Genomic DNA, 26,342 nt, shown 5'->3' with positions numbered 1-26,342 from the left:
CTTCGGAGATGGCGAGGCGCAGCGTGGCATCCGAATGACATCGCGAAAGAATCGCAGTACTTTTACCACGAACGTGCAATTCATCTTGTAGAAGTTTTGGGAAGTCGAGAAAGGACCAGTCAAGCAGCACCGAACAAGCGAGGACCATTTCGTCGCAACCATACAACGCTCAAGTCAATTCAATACCATCGAGTCATCCACAAGCCCTAAACTCACGTCCTCTTATAATCCTCTATTATAATTCTCTCATTCTCTATTGACACCTGGCCATTTTCTGATTGGTGGCTACTTTAACGTGCATTGCCGAGACTGATTTCAACGCGACGTCATCGAATCGCTCATCAGCTTGGGAACCCAGCCCGAAAGTTGTTCGCGTACCACGATTGAGTGTCAGTTTATTTCTGTATCCGTTTATTTAATGTATCACGGGTCGAGTATCAGCTTGCCTTCCGGTAAATCGTAATATCGTGCTTTCTTCCTGTGTACATATCTATCTCGCGCCCTTCCATGTACATGTCTATCTCGCGCGGTTTCATAACCATAACGTTTTATCTGTTGGATCCGTGGGCGGAGCTGCGATAGTAGCGAAGAGTGCGGCGCTTAGCAGTCTCCTTACTATTATTGCAGCTAGTAGTCCGTTGTACTCGTATCCTCGACGATCGACGACAGCCAGTCCTAAGTCACCTGCAGCCGTACGAGGTCAAGTCAAGGTAGGCACGATATTGAGCTCCCAATCAGATCCGCGCAGTTATTATTAACTCCTCATATCCTCCGACATCGAATAAAATGGCAGACGAGAACGAAATGAGACATCATATCCACTTCTTAAATATCAAACGAGATACATTTGAAAAACAAATTAAGAAATTCCTAACATGGCTTGATGAAAGTCCCAACCTAGACCGCAGTGAGCTCTGTAGGAGACGTGATCGATTGCAGAAACAGTTTCACCGCTTCGACGACGACCAGACTGCACGTCAACTGTATGAAAACGACTTAACGGTTACGGACGAGAACTACAAGATTATAGAGCAACAGTACTACGTTGCAATCACCAAAGCGGATTCTATATTGGAAGATTTGGAGCAACCTATAAATGGTTTAGTCGTGTTGCCCGGGCCATCCACGTCAGCGATGAACGACAACCCACTGAAAGCTACCTTCAACGGCAACTACAAAGATTGGCCGAAGTTCAAGAAGGATTTCCAAAGATTCCTAGACGCGAACTCTGGTCTCAGCGAGAGATTGAAATTACAGAAACTCCGATCATGCTTACCCGAAAGAATGAAGGTTGTGATCGAGTCATATTGTATAGGCAACGCGGATGATTTTAAGCTCGCATGGGAGATGCTGGAAACAGCGTACGAAAATACCTACAAGTTTACAATGCATCACGCCTCACGAGTGTTTGACACGCCCGCTATGCCGGACGATTCGATGGAATCGATTCAACGTTTCATCCGCCACATAGACCGGCACATGCGGTGCCTAGAGATCGCCACAGAGTCATGGGCTGATATCGCGAGGATCCTTCTGTTGAGTCTCGTGATTACCAAAATGGGTCCAGAAACACGGAGAAGATATGAACAGGCTCTGAAAGACCAGGAGACGCACGATATCAATGATTTTCTGAAACATCTTGGAAACATACTTCAATCATCGACAAACAATAGTAAACCCAGTAACGACGAGAAGCCAGAAACCGGGCCTCAGAAACGCACCATGGATTCTTCAAGTTCTATGTATCGAAGTAGACCGACGTCGCCGCCACCGAAAAGACTACGCTATATGCCAGAAACGTGCCATTTCTGCAATAAGCAAAGTCACATTCTGTCTTATTGTGAAACCCTAAAAGATATGCCACCAATCGCCCGCAGAGCAGCTATACGAAAGGCCGAACTGTGTGAAATCTGCCTACGGCAGAACCACTCGACTAAGCTGTGTTATTCGAACACACGATGTAAATACTGCAAAGAGAAACACAACACCTTTCTTCATGTGTTCCGAGACCACAATTCACATATTACGTATTACGAAAAAAGGATGTAAAATTTTTTTCATACGTACAGACGAACGGAGACTATTGACAACGGCGACAATTTACATACAGTAAATCCTCTATACCCGCAAAAAGACCGTACACGATAAACGCAAAAAAATATCTGATCTCGGCTCGGGTATGTCGGTGTGAACCACTACTAATGCAACGCGCAGAGTCGCAGTCGCCGGCACAGTTCAAAGGCCCGTGAGTCCTCACAATGTAATACCAATATAAAAATTTTTTTATGAACCTTTCGCCAATATATTTGTGACATATTTCTGGTTAAAATAATATCAAACACGATATAATTTCAACTGTATTTAATGGTTTAATTGACGATGAACGTTTCCGAACGACATTGACATTTTGTACAATTCCAAGAAGAACAGAGTCGTTAGTGTCGTTACCCGATATTGAAATCAGCCGATCGACGCTGAACACATGCGCGAATCTATTCTGATCCTGCTATCGCCCAGCTCGGGTAGATCTTCGGAGATGGCGAGGCGCAGCGTGGCATCCGAGTGACATCGCGGAAGAATCGCAGAACTTTTACCACGAACGTGCAATTCATCTTGTAGAAGTTTTGGGAAGTCGAGAAAGGACCAGTCAAGCAGCACCGAACAAGCGAGAACCATTTCGTCGCAAACATACAACACTCAAGTCAATTCAATACCATCGAGTCATCCACAAGCCCTAAACTCACGTCCTCTTATAATCCTCTATTATAATTCTCCCATCCTCTATTGACACCTGGCCATTTTCTGATTGGTGGCTACTTTAACGTGCATTGCCGAGACTGATTTCAACGCGACATCATCGAATCGCTTATCAGCTTGGGAACCCAGCCAGAAAGTTCTTCGCGTACCACGATGGAGTGTCAGTTTATTTCTGTATAGTCGGCGTTATGTGATGTTACAGATGCCACAATAACCTCTTGACGATTTAAACTCAAATTTCTTTAAGATTTATTGATAAGTGACATGCACTTAAGTAAATATTACTCTTCAAATGACTGTTATTTTGGACATCTGGTGTAAACACATCGCATCTAACAATAAAATATTCTGTAATCAATTTTGAAATATTCCTCAGGCAGTACAGCGCGAGCGTACTGATGTCACGTCCGAGGGATTAAGCAAGACTTTTAGACCAGGTGGCACAACGAGTACCTACATCCGCCATCTCAACGTACGGCATAAGTGAACTAAGGGGTCCCACAAATTTAAGGAAGAGACTACCGTCGTGGTGAATGTATCAATGATCCCAGATGCAGTTGCAACGTGGATGACCAGACTCTGAACCATGTTTTATGGCAATGTAATTTGTATAATGATGAAGGACTAAAATTAATTGAAAAGCGTCGTAAAATTAACTCCTAGCTGCCCATGGATATTTCAATGCTAATAGCCAATTTCTTCAGTTCTTTCACTGTTTATCTTTTAGATATTGTTCATTTCTAATTGTATGATAACGATTATAGTTTAACGATAAGGAACGTGGGAACGATGCCGTAATATAGTAAGAATGTGATATTATCTCTAAAGAAAGTTTTTATATGGATAATTTACAGTTGTTATCAAGGCATTCGAGAGATGTTAAGCAATATCCGTGTCTAATCATTACATTCCTTTGAACACCTCTGATGAAGAAATTTGTTAAGTGTAGAAGTCAATTTTTCTGTACCTGCTATTTCTAGTAATCGACACAGAAAATTGGTATTGTGCGTAAAGATCCGCCGTCTATGCATACATCACAATATGTATTAATTTATGAAATTCGATCGAAGAGAATATTGTCGCCCATGTAATAAACAGCCTCGTGAAATTTAACGTTATCCGTTTGATTCCCGGCGAAAGTCAGAACGGCATAGCACGGTTCTGTTCGGACAATGACGAGCGCCGGCGATAATTGTTTTACCATCTTTATTCGCGTCGTCGAAAATGGAGTCGCGTGATCGAGTTAATCGACGGTGTAATTTGAATAATTTATTCGAGCCGACAAACCGAATTGTTGCTCATTACGCGTTCATGGGCTGCTCGGTTAACCGATTGATTATCCTGTCCAGCGTGCGTCGATATCCGGGTAAATAGTCGATTTAACCGTGGAGGGTAGCTGCTCTCGTAGTCGCTCGTTCCGCCCACGCCTGGTAATTATTTCCAGTGTCGACGGCACTCGAAATCGAGGCACAGCAACACGTCGACGTCACTGCGATATCGAATTACGAATTATTGGTCTGACGATTAATTTGCCTCGTTAATTCATTAACTACCGCGGACTCCGCCGTGCACTCGAAAAATTTGCTTTAAAGCGGCGGAACTGTTTGCATCCCGCTGCACCGCCTTTTTATCCTTGCAAATGTTCACGCACAATTCACAAATCATGGAACACCAGAAAGGTAACTCATTGTTAGTAGAATATATCAATGCTCTAATAAAATCGAATTTCGAACACGACGTGACTGTTTGTTTAATTGCCACCTCACTTCTGTCGCATATTTCTTAACGAAAATATCGTATTTTGTAGATAAAAGTGTGATACAACTTTTGTACTAAATATTTTTTCAATGTAACCATTTGTTGATGTAAAAAGATTCTCAAAGTCAAGCTCACTTTTTCATTCAAGAAGGGTCATACAGGAAGAGAAGAAATTTTAAAAATGTGTCTTATCCTTTTTCCAATAATCCAATATTAAGAAATTGTGTTTTATACAGTGTTCGAGTATTATGACGAGTGGTTGCTAAAGATAGTTATCCATTGTCTGACTGTAGAATAAAGATAAAGATAAAGATTATGTAGCCTTCGTTTCAAATTGCAATTGTTATCGTTATCGTCTTATAGTAATCGAATTAGTGTGTAGTTATCATGGCGAGTGGTTACTAAAGATAGTTATCCATTGTCTGACTGTAGAATAAAGATAAAGATAAAGATTATGTAGCCTTCGTTTCAATTTGCAATTGTTATCGTTATCGTCTTACAGTAATCGAATTAGTGCGTAGTTAGATCGGGCAGGACGTCAACGATGACTTCGGGGCAACGATAGCGCATTAGATAAATCGTGATCAGCCATAAGGGTCCCGCAAAACCACGCCGATCCATTTTCATTGCCGGCGTGATTATTCTACGCTCTCGACTCGTCGACTTTTCGCCTGTGGGGTAGATAATTGATGATGCTCGCTGGTTTTCGCGGGACGTTATATCGCAGTTAGGATTCGACCAGACCGAGCGGAGCTGCGTTTTCATCTTCGCGAACCGCGGTTCCATTGTTTTGCGCGTGAAATCGACTGCGAGACCCTCCAATGCACTCGGCTGTGATTGTAAATCATGATCAAATTCTCTGCGATGGCTGCACTCATAGTTTGTACTACCAGCAAACCGTTCACCGCACTTTGTTTAATTTGATATTTATCTTCTGCATATACAGTGGGAGAATAACGTATTCGCAGATTTTTTAAAAACGCGAATAATTTTTTCCAAAATTGGACCCAGCAGCTCGAATTTTTTTGAGACGTTAGAAGGATTAGTTTACTAATGTGTAAATAATTCTTTTTTAAATTGTTATTGGTCGCAATTGCGAAGGAAAAGGTAAAGGTTACGATTAAAAAATTTTTTATCTGTGTCCGTAATGAAAATTTCGAAGGTGCATGAATCACTGGACACTTACTTATCATCAACAACATGGTTATTAAAGAATACAAGCTTCCAGCTTGATTTTATTGTTTTAAATACAAAATTAAATATATACATGTATATACTATTTTAATAAATGTTGGAAGATCTAATTGTAGGAATCTGCGATTTAAATGAATCGTACACCCAAAGATTTTTACATCATACAATGCCCATAGCTTTTTTATGCGTCACCCGATATCGACTACGACAAAATAGAATTGTATTTTGGTTTAAACGAAATTTATAGCATACATATATTTATTAGACTCTGTTCAGAATCTTAATCGCGAGTTTGAGTCAGATTCGGACATTTAGAATATAATTTGTTAAATATAAAGTAATTTCTCACATTCTTTCAAAGTCAAATTAAAATGCTGTTTCTCTGATATAAATGTTGAGGCACCAGAGTAGATAGCAGTATATGGAAATTTTCTTTTTCTTCTGAAGAACTATTATACAGAGACAAAGATGTTTTAATCACTCGAGACTCGAGAAAAATCATACATACGTATAATTGCTTTCAATCCTTTTGCTATTTTCAATTTCACTTATTTCCTTGTGGATAAAATCCACAGTCTACTAGTTAATTACCAATTCATTAAAATTGTGTGTTAATATATTGAATATATGCAATGTCTCAGCTGCAAGAGCTTGTAAATTATGATAACTGTGTCGAGTTCAAATTATGTGTATAATTTATGAGAAATACGCATTGTTCGAAGTAGTAACGAGGATTTATTCCACAAAGAAAAATAACGCAAAACCTTTTACACTGGCCCCAAGATTGATTACTCAATTTGTTGAGGAGCAACGAAGTACTGCAAGCTCGGCTCTATTGATTATCCCGTGTAATCTACCGATTTAATCGAATTATGCTGCAACAGAGTTGTAAAGCATGGAACCAGTTTTAATTTGTGCCACGTAGTTACAGGGGAACGCAGTATTTTTCATTAAGAGCTGGCACACCGTAAATTATTCGATGGGGAACAAGGTGCCTTGAGATCCCACTACCAATGTTCATTCTTGATTCCCAATATCCTGCGAGCCTCAAGGCAAGATACTTCTGTGTACATTTTCAAAAATCAACAAGAAGATCAATGTTAATCGCGAAGGAAATGGTTCGAAAATATGCAAAATAAAATTGGCGAATAAAGATTTGAATGGACCTAGCTATGGTTGCAATAAAAAGGACACCACTCACAAACAAGCAATGTGTAAGCGTTCATAACGTTCGAGCCTTGTTGCTGAAGCGACCAAAATGCGGGGGTGCCTCCCCGTTCACGGGGGAGGGTTTCTATAGCACCCTTAGCGGCAGACAAACGACGGCCAATTTACGAGTCGGCGGGAAAGAGAAACTTCTTTAAACTCGGATTAAAATAAGCGACTGCTCGGCTGCCTTTTCTCCTTTTCCGCTCGTCCCGCACCCTTGGAACTCATTCTGGGATACGAGGCGGGGATTTATTTTATTCGCGGGGGTGGAAAAGATTCTGGAGAGAGGGGGTGGCTTCGCGTCTACGATGTCTCCTCGCGGGAATACCCGCTAGGTGACAATTCGCCGGGGACGGTTAAATTGATTACCGAGATAGGGCGCGGGGGTTAAATCGATCCTTTAAGCTCGTCGATTAGGATGATCCACCTGTGAGAGCTACGCCTATGCATCTCTAGCTCTGCGCCATTTGTTTGAGCTGTTCTTAGGGGCTTTCTGACTGACTCTGTTGTCTACAATTCATGGTTATTGTATTTGTTGTATTCTCTTCGTTTTTAGTGGTTTTATGCGGGAGAGAGTTCTGTAACTGCATTGTCTTCTTTAGGATTTCTTTAAAGGTTTGCTATTCAGATGTTTTGTGATGATTGAATGGTTTTGGAATTTAGAGTTTGTCGTCAACGTTATTTTGTCGCGGTACAGTCGTTTTCTCCAAGGATATTTGCGTCCAGCTTCCACTCTATCGGTCCCCGTGTCCTCCTTCTTCACTTTTTAATCTTTTAAATGAAGTTTAACGATCGAATAAACCTGCCATTTAGGTGTGCGCGCGCTAGAACGCGGATAGGACAATAACGACACCCTCGGGACCGTCCAGAATGAGCCCGCGATAATACGATTAAGCGACGCCGCGTTTCAAAGTGATTTCGCCTGTCCGATTTACCTGTCCCATGTCTCCGTGTGTATTTTCTTGAAACGCCCAAGAGAAGTTTCGAGGTATACAAGAACATTGTAGGACTTCCTTACATGTTTTAAAGCCTCCGATAAAATTGAGGGTCTGGGGTAGATTGAAAGATTTACTGTAACATTTTAGAGCCTCTGTAAAAAATTATAGGGTGTGCAGAAATGTGGTGAGTCTTACGTTCTTCTTTTAGGATCCACTGAAACTTTTAAGAACCATCGAAACAATTGTGGGCCCCGTAGCAAACTATTGAAGCCCAGATAAAAATCATAGACTCTATTGAAACATGTTAGTGCCCACAGACAAGTATTGGAGCTTATCAAAACCTACCGAAAACTCTCGAAGCAAATTGCTCTGTTTACGGGAGTAGAGTGGAACAGCATTGTACTTCGATCAAGCCCAACCAAATATCTCCAGAATAAATCTAGATGACTAGAAGCAGGACTAGGTCTACGACCCCCACGAAGCAATTGGGATTGCGGAATCCGACATCCAAGCCAGAAGAGCTTTGTAGAATCGGTTTGAAGGCACAAGGAAAACCCCGCGGAGGGGCTCTCTGTGATGACCCTCTATCTCCGCTGCAAACGAAACGCGAAACGAAAAAGTAATGGCGCCCGGGGGACGAGCGGGGTAACGCGATTAGGTGGCGCGGCACTGGTGGAACGATTCGGTCGGCTTGATTTATCCGTGCACCGACGCGTTATTGCATTAGCGCCCCGACGCCGACGACGACGCCGCTGGCCAGCGTCCCGGGGGCTCTTCGGCGTCGGGATCGCCAGCGCGCAAGGACGCCGCCGCCAGAAACACCGAAGAACTCCAACGGCCTGGTCTGTCCACCCACCCCGTGAATCATCTCTGAGAATTATGTCTTGGATGGTGTTGCCAGCACAAGCGATTTGTTCTGACTCGCGACCATCCCTAGGAGCAAAGCAAGCAAAGGATCCGCGATTTAAGGCTGTTAGTCTTTGACTGTTCAACCCCCGTCAATCAACTTTGCGAGAAATGGACTCCCGTTTGGTGGAATTACTGTTGAGTGATTGTCTGTTAATTTTGGGATTCGATGCGTTTCAATTCTGATGTTGTTCCTAACATTTTCAATCTGTTAGTTATCTTTTAGTTTAGGGGATGATTATTTGTCTAGCTGAGTCGTCTATGATTGATGAAATGCATTATCGTTAAGGATTCACCTGCGAGATTTCAGATTGATTGTGATGCAATTTTTATGTTGTTTCTAAGTTTTTCAATGTGATACATATTTCTGGCTTAAGATATGATTATTCGTCTAGCTGATGCACTTTAGATTGGATGCGTTTTAATGTTGATGATGTTTCGAGGTTTTCTAATGTGACAGACATTTTTGTTTTAAGGGATGATTATATGTCTAATTGAATGATCTGTAATTGATGGAGTAAGTTATTGTTAAGGGTTGATTTGGTGGACTTAGATTGAATGGGTCCTAATTTTGATGTTGTTTCTAGGTTTTCCAACGTGATCTCTTTTTTCTGTCTAGGCATGTGACCTATAACTGATGGAGCGAGTTGTCCTTACGGAGTGATAATGAATAGATGTATGTATGTAGAATTATTATAGTAACTGTAGCTCGGTGAAAACAACTAAAAAGGTTGTGTCGCTCAATTTTTGATGCTCGAGTTCCACTTCAGCTTTAGGATGGTCGGCAATAAGTAGTCCATGACGTTTGAAGGTTCAAGTTTATATATTTTAAAGCTAGTAGTATACAGAATGACAATCTTGCGTCCGAGAATAGCCCAGAGTGTTCGTTCCCGAATCTAATAATCTTCCTCGAAGTATGACAACAATTAGCGACTACTAAAAAAAAAGATGATCACCTCCTAAATACATCAACTTATAACAGCAAAGTAATCGCGTTTCGAGAACGAACAGCCATTCCGTCGGAAGAACGAGTATCACGGGAATTTATCTTCAACTACTACTGACCCTCGACTATTTATAATATATATTTATATATTTTTAATATATATCATATATAATACACACGTCTGCGAAAAAATTGTTCACTTTATACACATCGAGTCTCCGGTTTGTACTTCACGGACTTCCGAGAGTCCGTACACGTTTGATGAGGCCATTTCGCTGGCGAGTGACTTCACAAGATGGCGTTCGAGTTTCCACGATTCAGAACACTCGACAGCAGGTTAGCCGAACATGGTGTTTCACTTGAACGAATTGTTAGGTACATCGATAGTCCACCATCTTTACTACGTTTCTCGGTAAAGCAAAACTATAGTACTTTCGTAACATTTGCCATTGATCCCTAACACCCAATGCTATCCTCCTCGAACATCTTAGAGATATTCCACAGTATAATCGTAGTAAATCTGTTGGAAAATTATGGTAGACTACTGCCAGATATACCCAATTTGTCGATGCTACGGTGGTGAGTTCACAATGTTTCAACGTTTCTCTCCTTATTATTATTTATTATTTCCCTCGTCCACTTGTACACATTTCTGAAACTGTCTATAGAAATCCCGAGAACTCATACAATGGTCGACACGAAATTCAATTCTTTTGTTATTAATTTTAAGTTAAGAGTTTGTAATAGCATTCCCAAATTCTTTCGCAGCAAATTTTAAAAACAAGAAGTGCACAAAAATTCAATTCTATCATTACATATTAATGTTAATCCGTCGAGGAGAGTGTAACCAGTATTCTTAAACTTCTCTGAAGTTCTTATTCTAGATCAAAATTTTTTGCAGCAATTGTAAGAAACAAGGGTTGAACAAAAGATTCAATCCTTTGAAGGAAGAAAGAAAGAGAAGGCACCGTACTCACCACCGCGCAACAACCCTAATCGCGACCCGACCGTCCAGAGGCTCTAAATTCTCACCTCCAGGTCCTCAAGGTCGAGTTTTACGCGGGCCTGTCTAGACCCAGCGCTTCCTGGTGTCGTCTAGCCTTCAGTCTGAGGTCCGCGATGCTGCTGTTCTTGGACCTGGCCGCGGCAGCGGCTAGAGACGCTGCCAGGCTTAGGGGATGGGGATGAGGGTGTCCCGAAGTTGGTGGAGGTGGTGGTGGCGGTGGCAAACAAAATAGTCCACCGGCTGCCGCGTAGTGCAACACCGCTGGATCAAACGCTGAACCAGCTGCGGCTGTTACGTTACCACCTGCACCTTGCATCGGAGGGTGCAACCTGAGGGCTGGAAGGTAGGGTGCCACTCGGCAGGGTTCTAGGCTTGTTGGGGGGCTGCGTGGTGCCAGCACCATTCCACCTGCTACCCCTGTAACTTTGGAAAAAGTTCTTGTTTTGCAAGCGGATCTAGCAAAGGTCTAGCAATGGGGATGAAGCTGATGGGCTGAAAATTCGAGGGAATCACCATTTTGTAGATCATGTAAGAATGATTTTGTGTCTTCATTAGCAGCTTCATGATCTGTATGATGTCTAAAATGTTGTTTATATTCTGTATGTGTATATTAAATGTAGTCCACTACTAATGGGCTATCATCATTTAGGACCATTCGCTGTTTATTACTACAGTGTCAACATTTAACGAACCTTTGTGCAATTGACTTTCGTGTTTGCGACATTTCGCCCGTCGGTTCTGGAACCAAACTTGAACCCTCGCCTCGCTCAATCCTAATCTCTGGCTAAGTTCCTCTCGCATGAACGCGTCGGGGTAGTGTGTCTCGTCGAACAGCCTCTCCAATTCCGCCAGCTGTTCCAGGGTGAAATTCGTCCTTGATCTTCGTTGCTTGCCGTTTCCGTTTCCGTTGTTGCGGCAGTTCGAACCTGGGGAATTAAATCGTTCAAATATCCGCACTTGAAAAAATTTGTTTATCTCATCCCCTAATTATAGAATTTAATATTAGATGTGCAAATAAGATCCATCCCCTTTTTTTTCTACGATCACAACTTCTGACTGAATTCGAATTATGTACTTTCCGATTTTGATGCCATCTGAAAGAGAGTCTTTTAGTTTTAAGAAGAAGTCCTATGCAACAATTTCAAGCAACATGGCGTGCGAGAAGCATCATTTGCGTCACTTTGCATTCCAGCTTAGGAAATCAGCTTTTCAAGATACTGAAATGGTTTGTGCGACACTGGAAGAGAACGCTGTATCTTATATGGAGGAATTTCTCAATGAAAATCCGACCCAGACGGAAGAAGAATTGGCAGAAAGATTTGGAGTTACCAGACTTGAATTTGGATAAAAAGGGGAAATAACTTATTTGCACGCCTAATAATTCCTTTTGAAATGTTCGCAACATTGTTAAACCCCTTCTTCTATACTTTAGACTTTAGACACCTAAAGGAAACTGAAGAATTATTTGATAAAGATATTATCGATTCTCACTCAACTTTAAAAATTAAATTGTCCTTCTTAACGAGGGGTTGCTTGCCTTAAAAAGGTCCAGCAACGTCTACGACCGTTTCCTCTGCAATACTATCAGAAAGTAGGTCAATCTGCGATCTTCATTGAGACGCGAACTGATTTTCCCGATGAGTCAGAGCCATCGCGTCGATTAATTTCCAGGATCGTTGTCGGACGAGCGCAATGGAATCGCGAGGAGCACGAATTAATCTTTCCGATTCGTTCACAGCTCATTTCGTCCGGTCCGGCCGACATCAGCATAAATTCCGCGGCTTTACGAGAATCTTATTCAAATTACATGCCGGGGCGAACTCTGAATTACCTGGCATTACAGACACGTCGCCACCGAATCGCGATTCTTCGTGGTTTCTTGGCGAACGTCGGGAAAAGTCGTTTAAAACTTGCTTTTCGAGCAACGTTGCTATAAAGTCGGATACTTCGGATGCAATCACCACCCTCCTCGAACAATTTCACTGGAAAAATGTGCTTGCGCACCAATGAGTTTCGCCTTGATCTAAGAAAATTGTCCTGGGAAGATAGTTGAAGGAGATTTGCATGTGTGAAACCGTTTATCAACAGAATCAATGGAGATACTCTGCTACGTATAAGTTAGTATTACTGACTAAAAATCATAGATATAAAAAATAATTATAAACATTCTCTCGTCTAAAATATTAAACAAATTCATTGTCACCTAGGTTTCTAAGCTTGTACACTTCTTATCGGACAAGTGATTCAATTTTTCCAGTGTCAATGTCTACAATGAAAAGCAAAATTTCATAACAAGAAAGAAATGTTTTCTCGTTGCGTCAAGATCCATTCAAAACGCACTCAAAACGGACCAAGCAAGCAATCTTGGAAGAGGAACCAATTAAACGATGATAACCGTCGCTCTGTCCACTCGTTAATTGCTCGCCAGTCGAGATTCCTCGAGGATCGACCTTAAAAAACAGTTGAAGAGACCCGCCGCCCCAACGGAAACGAGCCACAGGCATCCGGTTAAGGAGGCGCTCGGATAATTAACGGGTATACGATTTAATTAATGGCTGCTTAATGCAAAGTAACTACCGTACAACTCTCGGAGGTGTTGCCGGGGTGCATGGGTGGGGCTCGAGAGGGGCGCGGAGGGTGGATTAAGCGTCTCGCGTAAGAGCCCTTGACGAAGGGGATGTGATTTATATAATTTAGCAAAGTGGTGAGCTACGCAGTCTTATACGGGGTCGTTAGTTACCCCCTGCCACTCTTTCCTGCATCTTGTCCTTTCCTGGTCTCGTCCAACCCCCGTCTCCCTCGTCGCGATCAGCGACGACGGCTTTCTGCATCTGTTCGCCGACGTCCCAACCCCATGGAAATAGCCCTCTTTGGAAATCTAAGGCTCGCGGATGATTATCTCGCGTTTGGATAACCGTTTCACCCCCTTGTAATAGCATCAATTGCGGCGGAAACTCTCAATTGGATGAATGTGAACTTTTTTGGTCTACTTTGTTCGAGTATATTGGATTTTGTAAATTTTGTGGTTCCTAATTTTAGAAATATTATTTTAAGTTGCAGTTTATAGAGGACAGTATAAGGAATTAGGGGTTCCTTTTACCAGAAATGTTTCCAATGGTGCAGTTCATTTTTTGCTTCCAAATTTTTCACGTATATATTTTATACTATAGAATGAACATATCAACTACACCCCCTTCAGTATTTTATAAAGAATAGTACAGAAAATTGGGGGTTGCTTTGTCAGGAAATATTTCCACGGCCACAAAAATGTGTCTAATAATGTTCTAGTAAAATAGAAGAAATCGAAGGGTTGCATTGACGAAAAATGTTACTTGACTGATCTCCTCCGACTTCACCAGTCTGTAAAAGAGCCAAGAGCAAGAATCATGTACTTTTTCATTGGCAGAAACTCAAGAATTAGGGGTTGAAACTATTGTTCCGAAAATTGGCACCATCTAAGCTACTTCGAAAACTATTACAGATAAAAATACATAGTATAGTTTGAATGCAGCAGATGACATTCCCCAAAATTGAAAATGTAAAAAAGGTAAGAGAAGATAACTACCTTTATTTTCTCGCTCTACCCTTTTATCGATAACGACTGCAGATTTCTCTGTATGTACAAGTACTAATTCGCATAGACAAATTAATGAGAAGATTTTGCTGCTGAAGCATAACAAACAAATATTTTGAAGCTTGTCGAAATAATGTTGCATCAGTACTACAAATGCAGTTCACAGGTTGTTTTGAACAAAAGTGCGTTCCGGAGCCAGAGTTTTAATCTGGCGTCGCAATTAATTCGCGGAACAAGAGAAGTTATTAAGGGCGGTTTAATGTCGACCATCCCTTCGACCTTTTTCCCTTTTTTCCCACCTGGAGGAAGGGAAACAGGATCGCGAGGTAAATTACAAATCGCTGTAAACCAGATAGGAGAAAGAGAATAGCGGCTGAAAGAGGACAATCGGTTGGAATCATGTAGCCGGTAAAAAAGTGGGACGGTCCCGATTAAAACGAGGAGAAATTACAAGGACAGCGAGAGGCCGGGTGCTGTGCTCCCGATGACGTCGCAGTATCGCGCTTTAATCAATTAGCGCATACCTACGTAATCAAATCCGAGCACTGGCAGAGCGAAGCCCGCATCCATATGTACAGCGGTTTAAAACCCCTCCTAGCAAAATAACTCGCGCGGTTTTCAGACCCATTCTCGTCCCAGTCATCCGCCCCTTTATCATCAAACTTCGACCCACCCCCATTTTCGCCACCCCCGTCTCTCTGTCTCAATTCCCCCCACTCTCTCTCTCTCTCTTCCTCCCCTCCCTTCTATTTTCTGTGCTATGTCGTTCAACAAATCGAGGACTATAATTTAGTCAACTGACGATTTTCTATTTCTATTTCTTTAGCTAGACTTTTTAGTGATTTGGATTATTGGCAGTCCTCAGGATTGTGTTTTCGAATTTTTGGAGAATGGGCATTTTTAGATTTAATAGCTTAACAACTCTTGAAGAGTGAAGACGAGTAATTTTTTGAAGGGTTGAAAGATTTACGGAGCCCAACATTGTGCGCTGAGATTTTTGTTTGAAACAAAACAGATTTCGGGAGTAATACAGTCCGAGAAGTATATTAATGTTCTTATTGTATAGATGTGTTACTTCATACGAAGAAGATCTATTTTTTGCGAAATTAAATTACGAATTTTTGGGAGTTTCTATAGAGCAGTATTGCAGAGGCGTCCGCCTCTAAATGCGAGATTCGTGATTTCGCAGTTGTTGGGATCGGCTCGCAATCGGCTCGCTAACTTATTCATGAGGTCGACGCGACTGCGTGCCATATGCAGTTACGGTATACGCGACAAACTGGCAAAGGGGGTTAAACGGGGTCGCCGCTTTTATACGCCTAATGGCTGCGATACATACATATATGAACGGTTCCTTGCTAGGGGATGAAAATACGGGGACCAGCGACGATCAAGCCACGAGGATGGAGCGAAGGGGTGGTTTGACTGGATCAGGCCAAGAGGGCAGCGCTCTTAGTAATCGAATTAGCGGCCCCTCGTGTCCGAGTGTGATTGCTTCGGCTTCTCCACTAGGGTTCCACACCGGCACCTTCTCACTTGATCCTCTACCAGCTCTCTTCAGGCTTGGAAACGCGAATCGAACTACCCGGCGATCAGTTCGCACCTACCGAATCCTGTATCGTTCACCTTTGCAAGGATTCTCCCACTCAACGCGATTCTAAACCTTCGGAACTGAGTTTCTAATATACACTGGCGTGCAAAATTAACCCTTTTAACTCGAAGCTATTGCAACTCCAAAAATCAGTTCTTCCGACCTAGAATATTTCCATTCTTTTAGGTTATCGCACATGAAATTTTCGATAGGTGTATTGTAGTAAATTACCCTGAATGTCAATGTATAGCTATGAAGTAAAAATATTAAAAGAATATTCAACCATACCGTGCATTATTTCCAACGAATTAAAATCGTTAAGAAATTGTGTTGCTCCTGAATCATGCAACTGCTAAAGACATTTTTTATCTGTTATCAAAATCCTCAATAGAATCAGCAATATCTAAAAATTAGAGGTGTGCGAGACCGGGACGGGGCGGGAATTTCGAGACGAGAGTACGGGACGTATTCCGTAAAGTATCAGAAATCCCGAAAAAATTCACGGGAAAAAAATCCGGGAATTCCTGAATATTCTCGCACACCTCTACTAAGAATACATGAATCTTGAAGGATTTTACAAAACAGTTGACCCGCGTGGTTCTCACACCAAGGTCTCCAATTACAAAATGGAGGAACGCGCGTGCAAACGTACGGAGTGAGCTATAAGCACGTCCGTTGGTGAATAATGCTAGAGGAACGGAGAAAGGCAGTACATACACGGTGCGATATTTTCCCAAGGATCGCTGGAAAGAACGATGGCCGAGGCAGCGGTAACAAATATCGTCGAAAGAAAGGGCCGAGGTTCGCACTAGATCACCACGAGAGCTCCACGAGCCACTTTGCCTAACTTGGCGTCGATCTCACCGGAGCCGATCCATTCTCGCGCACGCGTCCCGCCGAGCTGACCCTTGGCCAGTGGCTCGCATGTTTACTGCTTTTAGGGCGCAACTTTTTGAGCTATAGCGATCCCACGGCGAAATTACTGCCGAATGTTTTCTGATATATTTATGTGCCCAGTTGCTTCGCCTTCCCTCTGCTACATTCCGTGTGCTTCGAGAGACCTCGTTATTAAACAACTCTCCTGTACACTGTAAAAAATCATCTCTTTTGTTGCCCATTTCGATGCTCGTCTATTAAATTTAAAACACTAAAAAGTGCCTTCTTCGTTTTCGCACGTAGCCTTACCAATTGCAACTTCCTCAGAATCTGTTTTGCACGTTATTTAGTAAACCAATGTTTCTAATTGCTGAAAAAAGATCATGTGGTTTAGTCTGATTTTTAAATCGTTCGAACACTTTCGCGAGCCCCTGTATGAAGAAACTTGAATACTGTGGTATTATTTCAAACTCGTTAAAATGATTGAAAAATTATTACAAATTTTGTTCGTGGAACAAATAACTTATTTGGAGTTCCTGCTTGCATTCCACCGGATCAATTTGGAAAACGGGCTTTCCCAGGGCAAGGAAAATACCGTGCACTTTGTTACGCTCTTTTCTCGGTCGGAAAAGAATTCAACTAGCCTCGCCCCGGCTTCTTCGCCTCGCGGTTATTTATGGTTTTACTTTCGCGCGTCCGATGGCTGCCGACCGGGCAGATTGCTTTTTGATTTGCGCTTAATCGGGAAAAGTTATGGGCCCCCGAGAGATACGGTCGAAAGGGAGATAGAGAGAGGAGAGAGACACGAGAGAAAGAGAGAGAGGGAGAGAAAGGGGGTGGTCGGTCTCCACAAGCACACAGCCCCCGCGTGTTAGGGGGCGTACACAACTAACGCGGCGGGCCGCATATTAAACCATAAATTCATGCGAGCTCTGGCCGCAATAGACGCCGAGTTATCGCGGGCACGAGCGTGCGTGGCGTTACTTGAACGCGTCAGTTTTTAACGCGATTTTCATTTGCCCCCGTGCCGGCCTTGCTCGCTTTGAATCCAATTTCCACGGGCGTATGTAACTTCCGGCTGTCGATTGCATTTTTTATCGTGTCGCGAGATGCAACCGTTGTCCTCCTCCGATCCTTTTTCAAGGACCTGACTCGCCGATCAATAAAACTGCCAGAATCTCTCGAGTTGACCGTGAGCGCACACTGGACAATTAAATCAGATCCTTAGAACGTATCCCAGAATCCTTCGAATTACTTGAACGTTTCGGAATGTTCAATTGTTCAAGACTACAAAATTAATCCTGATCCTTGAAACGAATTCCAGAATCTTTCGCGAGCGGAATTAATATTTTGAAATTACAGAAATATTCTATATCATTCTAGACTACGAAATTGAACCTGATTCTAGAAACGTATTCCAGAATTTTTCAATAATTTCAGATTATACAATCAAAATCTAATCTTGGAAAGAAGGGCCTGTCAGATTAATTCATGCGAGGTCTCGATGAATTAAGAATAAGTGGATGTAGCACTCAGTTCTATGAAATCGTTCGTTCATGAAGTTAGCAGTCGACAGAAAAATTAAACAATTTATTCTCACTCCTGTCTGAATATTCAGATTGGAAACATCCTTTGAAAATCGATATAAAACCTTCACCTATTCTTAAACAACACCAAAATATTCTACTTTGACAAAGAAAAGAAGACAATATAGAATTGAGTCGGAAGTGTCTCCAAGCAGAGAGGGTCTCGTAAAATCGTGTTTGGCGCGGCGAATCGATTGGAGATTTAAATGAACCCCGAGTGTTTGCGGGCACGTCTCGATGAGGGATCGATATTCAATGGGTAATTCAATTCGAGGAGGAAAATATGACGGGCGAGTGGAGGAAGGAAAGGGCAAGTGGCAGACGCTGAACAGCCGTTATTGAAGTCGACTTGGCGTGTGGGCAATACTGAAGGTCTGTGATCGTTAGGTTGCGAACGGTCAGCTATTCCCAATCACTTCTGAGCTTTATTGGACGACGTCCTGAATTATAAACGAAGATCGAACCCTCTGACGTGGCCGAGGCGGGAGCCACGATCGCCTTGGAGGTTCCTGACCTTTCTGCACACGATCCTGAAGAACCGGGAAAACGAGCGATTCCGTTCGAATCCTTTCGAATAGATACTATTGTAGTCCCCTGGAGTCGTAAACAGACGGCATCCATATGGATGTCCTTTTAACTTCAGACGCAACAGATGGTACCTTAGACTCTCTTCCTCTTCAATAAAATGCTCATCGTCGATTTCTGTCGATTGCGGTCGTAGATTCTTCGCGAGTCGTGCGTGAATATCACCCCCTTAGTTCATGAATTTTCAGGAGATGGCGAAGAACTGCTCTTGTCTCGTTTAAACGCGATTCAAGTCCTTTAACCTATTCTTTGGGGGTGTTTCAGAACAATACAGCTTACAATATCCTTTCTACCCCCTTTACTTTTGTTTCTCGAAGACATTTCTTTACTCTACACAAAACTATTCTACTTCTAATTTATTTTTCACGTAATGTGAGAATAACAACAGCAGTTTTCAAGCCACTGTAGCAACCCTGATTGTCTCCCTCCAACCTTGAAATTGTAACTTGATTCGTAAAAAATGTTTTTGTATTTTACACAAATTCATCTTTTTTCTTGTAATTTATTTTTCACATTATTGGAACATAGAAACAGTAATTTACCAGTTACAACAACCATTATAATCTTTCCTCCAACCCCTAAACTTCAACTTGATTTATAAACATACTCTCCTATTCTACACAATCTCATCCATTTGTTCTCAATTTATTTGTCATGTTGTTGAAAGGCGACGACATTAATTTACGAGCCGTTATAGCAATTTTAAAATCTTCCCTACAATTTTGTTTCAAACAACGATCTCTTATTCTAAATAAACCCCACCTTGTTTCTAGAATTCTCTGTTCATGCTGTTTCAGAATAACAATAGTAAGTAACATGCAATTATATTTCACCTCTTGCCACCTCAGCAGTAACTTTCGAGTTTCAACCGTTGCACAAGGTACTATATTCATCCTGGAACCTTGCAGGCTCTCTTCAACCCCTAAATTTCATTTTAATTTGTAAGAACACACTCCTATTCTAGTCAAATTTATCCAGCTTGTTTTAATATATTTTCTGCGACACTAACAAGAATAATTCTGGTTAATCAGCAACAGTTTTTATTTTCTGGCTTTCATCCCCTGAACTTCAACATAGTGTCTGCGAACAATTCTTTTATCCAAATTGTGCTCTCTTTCTTTGAATATTCTTCACTTTTGTGACTTTAGAACACTTATTAAAAACTGTATCAACTCTTACTTCAATAACTCTTATTTCAATAATCATTGTTTTATTCCCCATGCAATTTTTACAACAATAGTTGTGTTTATAACAACACAAGTTTCAAATTTAACCCCTAAATTTCAAACACAATTCTCTTATCCCAATTAAACTTGTCTTCTTGCTCTCATGTGTTGTTCACTTGAAAATTTTAGAACAGGTAATGTTTATCTAGATATTAGGTATATCAACCCCACAACTTCAACATCGATCACTAACTTTCAACTTAATTATGTCGGACACTCTCTTACCTTTGGTGTTTTCCTCCTGCCCCTGCATCAACGACCTGGACACCTGCGACGGCAGCTTCAAGTCCGTCGGCGTCTTCACATCCCGGACAGCCTGACTCTTCAGCTCCACGCAGTTTTCCGGACTCGGGGTTCGATCCCTCGAAATTGGGGGTGGCGAAGGGCTGCATCCCAGCAGTTTCCTCACGGAGAGTTTCAACTCGGGTGTTTTAAGTGGCGCGAGGTTCTCAGCAGCGTTTGAGACATCCTTGACGATCTCCTTTGTCTTTGTTGTGACTGAGAGGTCTTCCGGTTGGAGCCGAGCTTCCGGCGACGGCGGTTCCTCGACGCTGCTCGCTTCGTGGCTCGATGGATCCTGAGCGGATTCGCGAGCGGATGAGCCGGCATCTGGAGAACGGATGCCTCGATCAACTTATAAACTCTTCGCAAGTATCGAGATATTCTATAATCATTTTCGCAAAGACCATCTGCCCTAACAAACGTCAGAAATTGTGAACACGCTGAAGACGTTGCAGAACATTTTGAGGAAGTCATAGCTTTCGGGAACCTGATGGAAGCTCTCGTTTATTGTTGAAGACCATTTTGAAGATGAACTAGTTTCCTAACAAATGTTTGCGTCTTGTGAAGACCCTGAGGACATCGGAGAACCTCTGGCAGAAATATTGTTGCTTTGTGAATGCTTCTGGAAGGTTTTGTTCATCGATGAAGAAGACCAAAGAGTCTAACAGAGTCACCGTAGCTATTTCAGGAGAACTCTTTAGCGTGGAGAACCAGAAAATGTCTAGTCGACGAATATTTAAATGCAATCTCGTGACAGATCAACAAATCTAGTCATGATTTTTAAAGCGTATCGTGATCTAGTTTTCCATATTAAAAGCCTCCTCTCAAAGATCTCGAAATTACATTCATGAAATTCCGTTGATAAAATCTGTCTTCAAATCGTCGCTCAACGGGAAAGAGAAAACACCGTGTTTAATGCGATTCCCATATAGGACGTGCACGTTCCCAATATTCCCGGAGTCAAACAGCAGAAACCGATTCGTGCGTGATAACCGATTGATTACCAATTCACTGACTGCGAGGACGCCGACGTCGGCGAAGTCTGCTGAAACTGATTACCGACACATAGTTTTGCTGTACGTTGCTGGGAACCTGATACCTGAAAACTAATACTATTTCAATATGTCAGCTCGTTGGACTTGACAAGTTGAAACCCAACACTATTGTCTCACTAGCAAAAATTGTTCACGCTAACTTCGTTGATTAGTCAACTCTAAAGTCATAGAAATAAGTTCTTCTTCATGTCAGCTAACAGTTGGATCCCGAAACTACTATTATCAGTAGTAGAAATTGTTCGAGCTAACTTCGTTGATTTTACCAATGGAAATTCGTCAAGATTACCTTATAGCCACGAAAATACATTATTTCTTCATCCTCAACCCCTAACTGGTGTAGTATGGCCTCTTAAAATCGTAAAAGAATGTTTGCCACTGTATTGTATGACCAAGCATCAAGTTTCTTTAACTTCGTTAGGACATTTGGTTTATTTAGTTTGAAACTATATGTATACATGAAGGTATCAGAGAAAATTTATACAGAATCTTAGGAAGGTCCTGGTACTTCATAATCTGAGAAAACATCGTACCACTGAAAGGGTTAGCATCAGTGAGAAGTTTGAATTTTTAATTGCGGAATTGAACAAGAAATTGATATCTGATACCTGAATTAATATTAGGTGCACTAAAACATGTTCTGCTTTCTAGGCGATGGAACCCAAAATTGCTACTCCCATTAAATCCTTCTAGTTAATCTCTTTTACATCAACAAGAAGACCTTGCAACTGAAGGGGCACGAAACAAACTCGTGGAAGTTTCTCTCCACAAACGAAGAGCAGATAGTCAAAGTTGCTTGACCCTATCTATAACAACCTAAAGAGAACATTTTAAAGGTCCAGCAATATCCATGATCAACTGCAATCACAAGCCAAGCCACAAATCGTCCACGCAAACCAGCCTCCATCCAAAGCACCCAGAACCAACATAATCGGCAACCACCCCGTGGCGAAACCTCTTGGAAGCGGTTCCCAGAGGAATACCACGAAAAATCCCGGCTCAGGAACTACGGGACCATCGAACAAAGTCGCACAATCACATGGTATCCACGTATCCACGTGGTCGTCGGTTTGGTATGTCGCGTAGCTCCTATCCCATGAAGAGAGAAACGTACTGGTGTCGTTCTCGGCGGGGTCTCCGAGGAGGTGCGCGACACTCAGCGTGATCCTCGCGGACGAGGGTCTGTCGGTGGTCCTGCAATGTTCGGGCCCGTTTATGCTCGCGTTGTCGAAGCTCTTGGAGACGAACTGGGCGAGCTGCTCCATCCTCGCGGAGAAGAGTCGCGCGACGACGCGGCTCGCGCGTCTCGACCTCGTCGTGTCGAGGCCGAGAGCACCGGTCTCGGTGGTTTCGGGGGTGCACGTAGGCGGCTCAGGATCGCGAGCCGAGAGCCACGCGTCCCTCCAGGACGCCATTCGGTCGCCGACCAATCCGGTCGCGGCTGGGCGGCTCCGGTCCCGCCTACCGTCTGCCCCTTTCTCTCTCGCGCGCGCTCCTACTCGGATCTCCCGCGGTTTCCGCGGCTCTCTCTCTCTTTCTCACTGTAGTAACCCTCCTCTTCCCTCTACCGTTTGCTCCTTTCTTTCTCGCGCACACTACATCCCGGCTCTCCCTCGGTTTCTTCTGCTGTCTCGCGGTTTCCCTGACTCTCTCCCGCTCACATCGTCCCTCCCACGACTCGCGGCTCTCTCTCACTATCGTCTCCCTTGGTTTCCCCGGCTTGGGGCTTCCTCTCTTTCTCTCTCTCGGTTTCCCCACACCTCTCCCCAGATCAGGGCTCTCTCTCTCTCTCTCGCTATACCAACCCCTGCGTTCCTCGTGGAGGCCAACCACCCCCGAAACCGACGCTCATTAGCATTCGCGCCCGCTCCACTGCCTGCTAGCGCAAACTACCATCTACCGACCAGCCTACCGTGCCGACCACCCTTCAACACACCCCTCCAACCCCTAGTCCACATCCAGCAACCCCTCGCGAAGGTGGGAGTGTACCCGTCGTCGACACTTCGCCAGTTTTCGAAACCCTCGTTCTATCTTGCTTCAGCTGCAGGGACTACTAGGTGCGAACAAGGGGCGGTTTTGCTACCCCCACTCCTTCCGCTCGATGTTTACATCGAGAGTACTTATTGCTCCAGCTTGATAATCGATTTAAAATGATTCGACTGGTAACCGACGGCGATTGGCAACCCCGATGGCGTGGCCTTGGAGAGGATCGTAGAAGTGATGGTTTTTGGAGGACGGATTGATTGAGTGGGTTTTTTTTTGTCTGGGTAACCTTGGAATGTGAGGAGTCTCGAGGAGCTGTGGAGGTCTGCGTGATTTTGTCAACCGTTTTTCGGGAACTCCTCAGGGGGAGGTCGGGGACGAGGATGTGAAATTTTTATGCGAATGGAGGTCTGGTGGTGGAGATGGAGGGTAGAAAAGCTTGCAGATTTGGCTGGTTGGGATTTCGGGTATCTCGGGCGCCCATGGATTTGCAATTGGATCCTGGAAGTTGGTGGTCCGAAAAGTGATTAGTAGCGTGCGGAATTTATACAATACATTTGTGACAAGAACGAGCTGGTGCGATTTGAAATAGCGCGAAGATTAAAAGATTTTAATAGTATTAATGTTATATTTTCACTGGACTAAAAATTTATATTTAGCTCCTGTGCTTTGCGATTCATGCACAAACTTTATATCTTGCAGGAACATCCGCTGTGTCATAGTTATAAACAAATTATTATTAACCAGACTTACAGCAGATATGAAAATAAAAATGCAAATTGGTCAGAAAAATCAGCAATTGAGAAGAAACTCGATAGTTTATAAACGAGGAAACAATTGAAAATGAAAGTGTCAAAGGCGTAAGCAGATTTCGATGTGGTTTGAGGGTGGGAGATAATTTTGCAAGGGTTATTTTTTCGGGGGAGAGAGTTGGGAAGTTCGCGTAGACACCGCGTGTAAAATATTTTACATCGAAATGGCCGTGTAACGGCCCCTCTCGCCTTGTCCCTCGCCGATTGCGAGAGGCCGTGGAACGGAACGCGGCGGCGCGCGGCGTGTCCCCGTGTTTGCCGCTACCAAACTCGGCAATATTTAAATGGGATTGCGTTCGGGAATGTAATTGCTCGGGCAAACACGGTTCCGCGTCGCCGGCCCGTGGAACACGCTCGGATACGGACAGAGGGAATCAGGCTGGCAGACGCGTAAACGAACGGGGTCGAGTGGGGAAACGAGGCGGCTGGTCGAACCGGAAGGGAGAAGACGTCGATAGTTGCGGGAAGATGAGCGGTTCTTTCGAAAGAAACTGACTGAATCCTGTATGAAGTTGTAACGCGTCGCACGGAACTTGGAAATGGCCGAAACACGGACTGTAACTAACTTTTCAACTTGCCTAAAAAATAATGATTCTTGGATTATGTGCACACTGAATGTTGGCATAAAAATTAATTACCATAGTTCACTTTCATGTACGCAAGAAGTAGAAACCAAGCAGACACTGTTATTTCTTTCTTTAATAATTTCAATAGATGAAAAATAATATATTTTACAAAATTTTCGATAATGACATTTATTGCGTGACACTAATAATAAACTTAACTTTTGTTAACAATAACTGCTTAAAATCGCACAGGAAATCAATTAAATAAGTTTCAGTTCCTTGGATTAAGGAATTCCTTAAAAACACTTCTATAAGGGTAGTTTTATAAAAACAGTTTCTATAAGTAGTACCGGAATTAGATTCTACGACTGCAGAAGCCCCTAAAACCGTTCTGTGTTTGTACTCAACGATATATAATTAATAAAAAAAAATGTGTTTCACCCAGCTTTTCGCGATTCTGGCGGACTGTGTGACGTATCCGTCCAAATCGCGGATCGAGTGACGGTATCCTGCGTGCGTCAGGATAAAAGGGACCGCAGCAATGGTGGGAGAGGAAAGAAGACTGAAAGAGGAGAGCATGAGAGCTATCGTAGAATTAATTGGCGGGACGGAGACGGAGCTGTTTAGGTTTGCTAGGTGGAGGTGGAACGAAGGGAACCACATCGAGCATCGAAACGGTAGGGGAAACCGGTCTATAACGCAGGCAGACGGAGCCAATCAGGGCGCAATGCGATTACCTTAACGAGAAATCCGATTACTTATTCATTCGCCTAACTCGAAATCAGTTTAACTAATCGTTTAATTCGGTAGTACCCCACCGAGAGAGCGCATCGGGGCAGACACGGGCCTGCGCGGGAGAGAAAGAGAAGTAGACAGAGACGGAGAGAAAGGGAGAGAGACAGAGAGAGGAGAGAGAGAGAGGGAGAGAGAGAGACTGTGTGGATGGTCGGACAGGGTGTGGTGGGCCACGGGGGATGGTTTCCCCATCCAAGGACCAGAGATGGGCTTCGCACACGCGCAACCACCGTTTCTACACGTGCTAGTCATGAGAGGGGTTGCGAGAGAGAGACAGAGAGAGGGAGAGAGACTGCCGCGGAGATACTCGCAACGCTGGGGAAACAGTCGGAGGAGTGAGGCCTCATTCAATTCAATTACGTAATGAATTGTCGTGTCTTGAGTAAACACCCTTCCTCACCGCGACTCGCCGCCGGAAAATCTGGAGTAGGGGATACATACCTACCCCCGTGCGGGGGGTAGAAGGGATGTCACCAAGCGGCAGACGTCTACAGTGTCGTTCAGGTAGGGTGACTCCTGCGAACCAGAGGTAGTTGTCTTTGCACGAAACCCTTGCAAATTGTCCTGGAATTGCGAGCGGTCTTCTGGACACTGAATTATACTTTTTAACCATTCGAATGGACAGGTTAAATAGTTAGAGTTGTTTAAATACTGTTGTATTATCTTTAACTCTATGAAATTATTTATGAAAAACTAAATA

General features: G+C 43.1%; 2 protein-coding genes across 4 annotated transcripts; one reads left to right on the top strand and one right to left on the bottom strand.

The window, feature by feature from the left end:
* The first annotated feature begins 770 nt into the window (after positions 1–770).
* LOC143210220 (uncharacterized) lies at positions 771–5,864 on the top strand. 2 transcript variants are annotated; one of them, XM_076426871.1, is made up of 2 exons: positions 771–2,917; positions 3,138–5,864. In XM_076426871.1, the coding sequence occupies exon 1, from the start codon at positions 787–789 to the stop codon at positions 2,047–2,049; it is 1,263 nt and encodes a 420-aa protein (XP_076282986.1). In that variant the 5' UTR covers positions 771–786; the 3' UTR covers positions 2,050–2,917; positions 3,138–5,864. The 2 variants fall into 2 exon arrangements, with proteins under 2 accessions (XP_076282986.1, XP_076282985.1); XM_076426870.1 differs by having other exon boundaries at positions 3,134–5,441.
* Positions 5,865–8,232: 2,368 nt separating this feature from the next.
* On the bottom strand, positions 8,233–22,968 carry LOC143210219 (uncharacterized). Of its 2 annotated transcripts, none has more exons than XM_076426868.1 (4): positions 22,601–22,968; positions 20,378–20,761; positions 11,407–11,640; positions 8,233–11,137 (listed from the first exon to the last, which is right to left on the bottom strand). In XM_076426868.1, exons 1-4 carry the CDS (start codon positions 22,899–22,901, stop codon positions 10,764–10,766), a joined length of 1,293 nt encoding a protein of 430 aa, XP_076282983.1. In that variant the 5' UTR covers positions 22,902–22,968; the 3' UTR covers positions 8,233–10,763. The 2 variants fall into 2 exon arrangements, with proteins under 2 accessions (XP_076282983.1, XP_076282984.1); XM_076426869.1 differs by having other exon boundaries at positions 8,233–11,131.
* Between the last annotated feature and the right edge of the window lie 3,374 nt (positions 22,969–26,342).

This window comes from Lasioglossum baleicum, chromosome 7 (assembly GCF_051020765.1).
Source record: "Lasioglossum baleicum chromosome 7, iyLasBale1, whole genome shotgun sequence".
In the NCBI taxonomy this organism is placed as follows: Eukaryota; Metazoa; Arthropoda; class Insecta; order Hymenoptera; family Halictidae; genus Lasioglossum; species Lasioglossum baleicum.
This window is presented reverse-complemented; position numbering and strand designations above follow the sequence as displayed.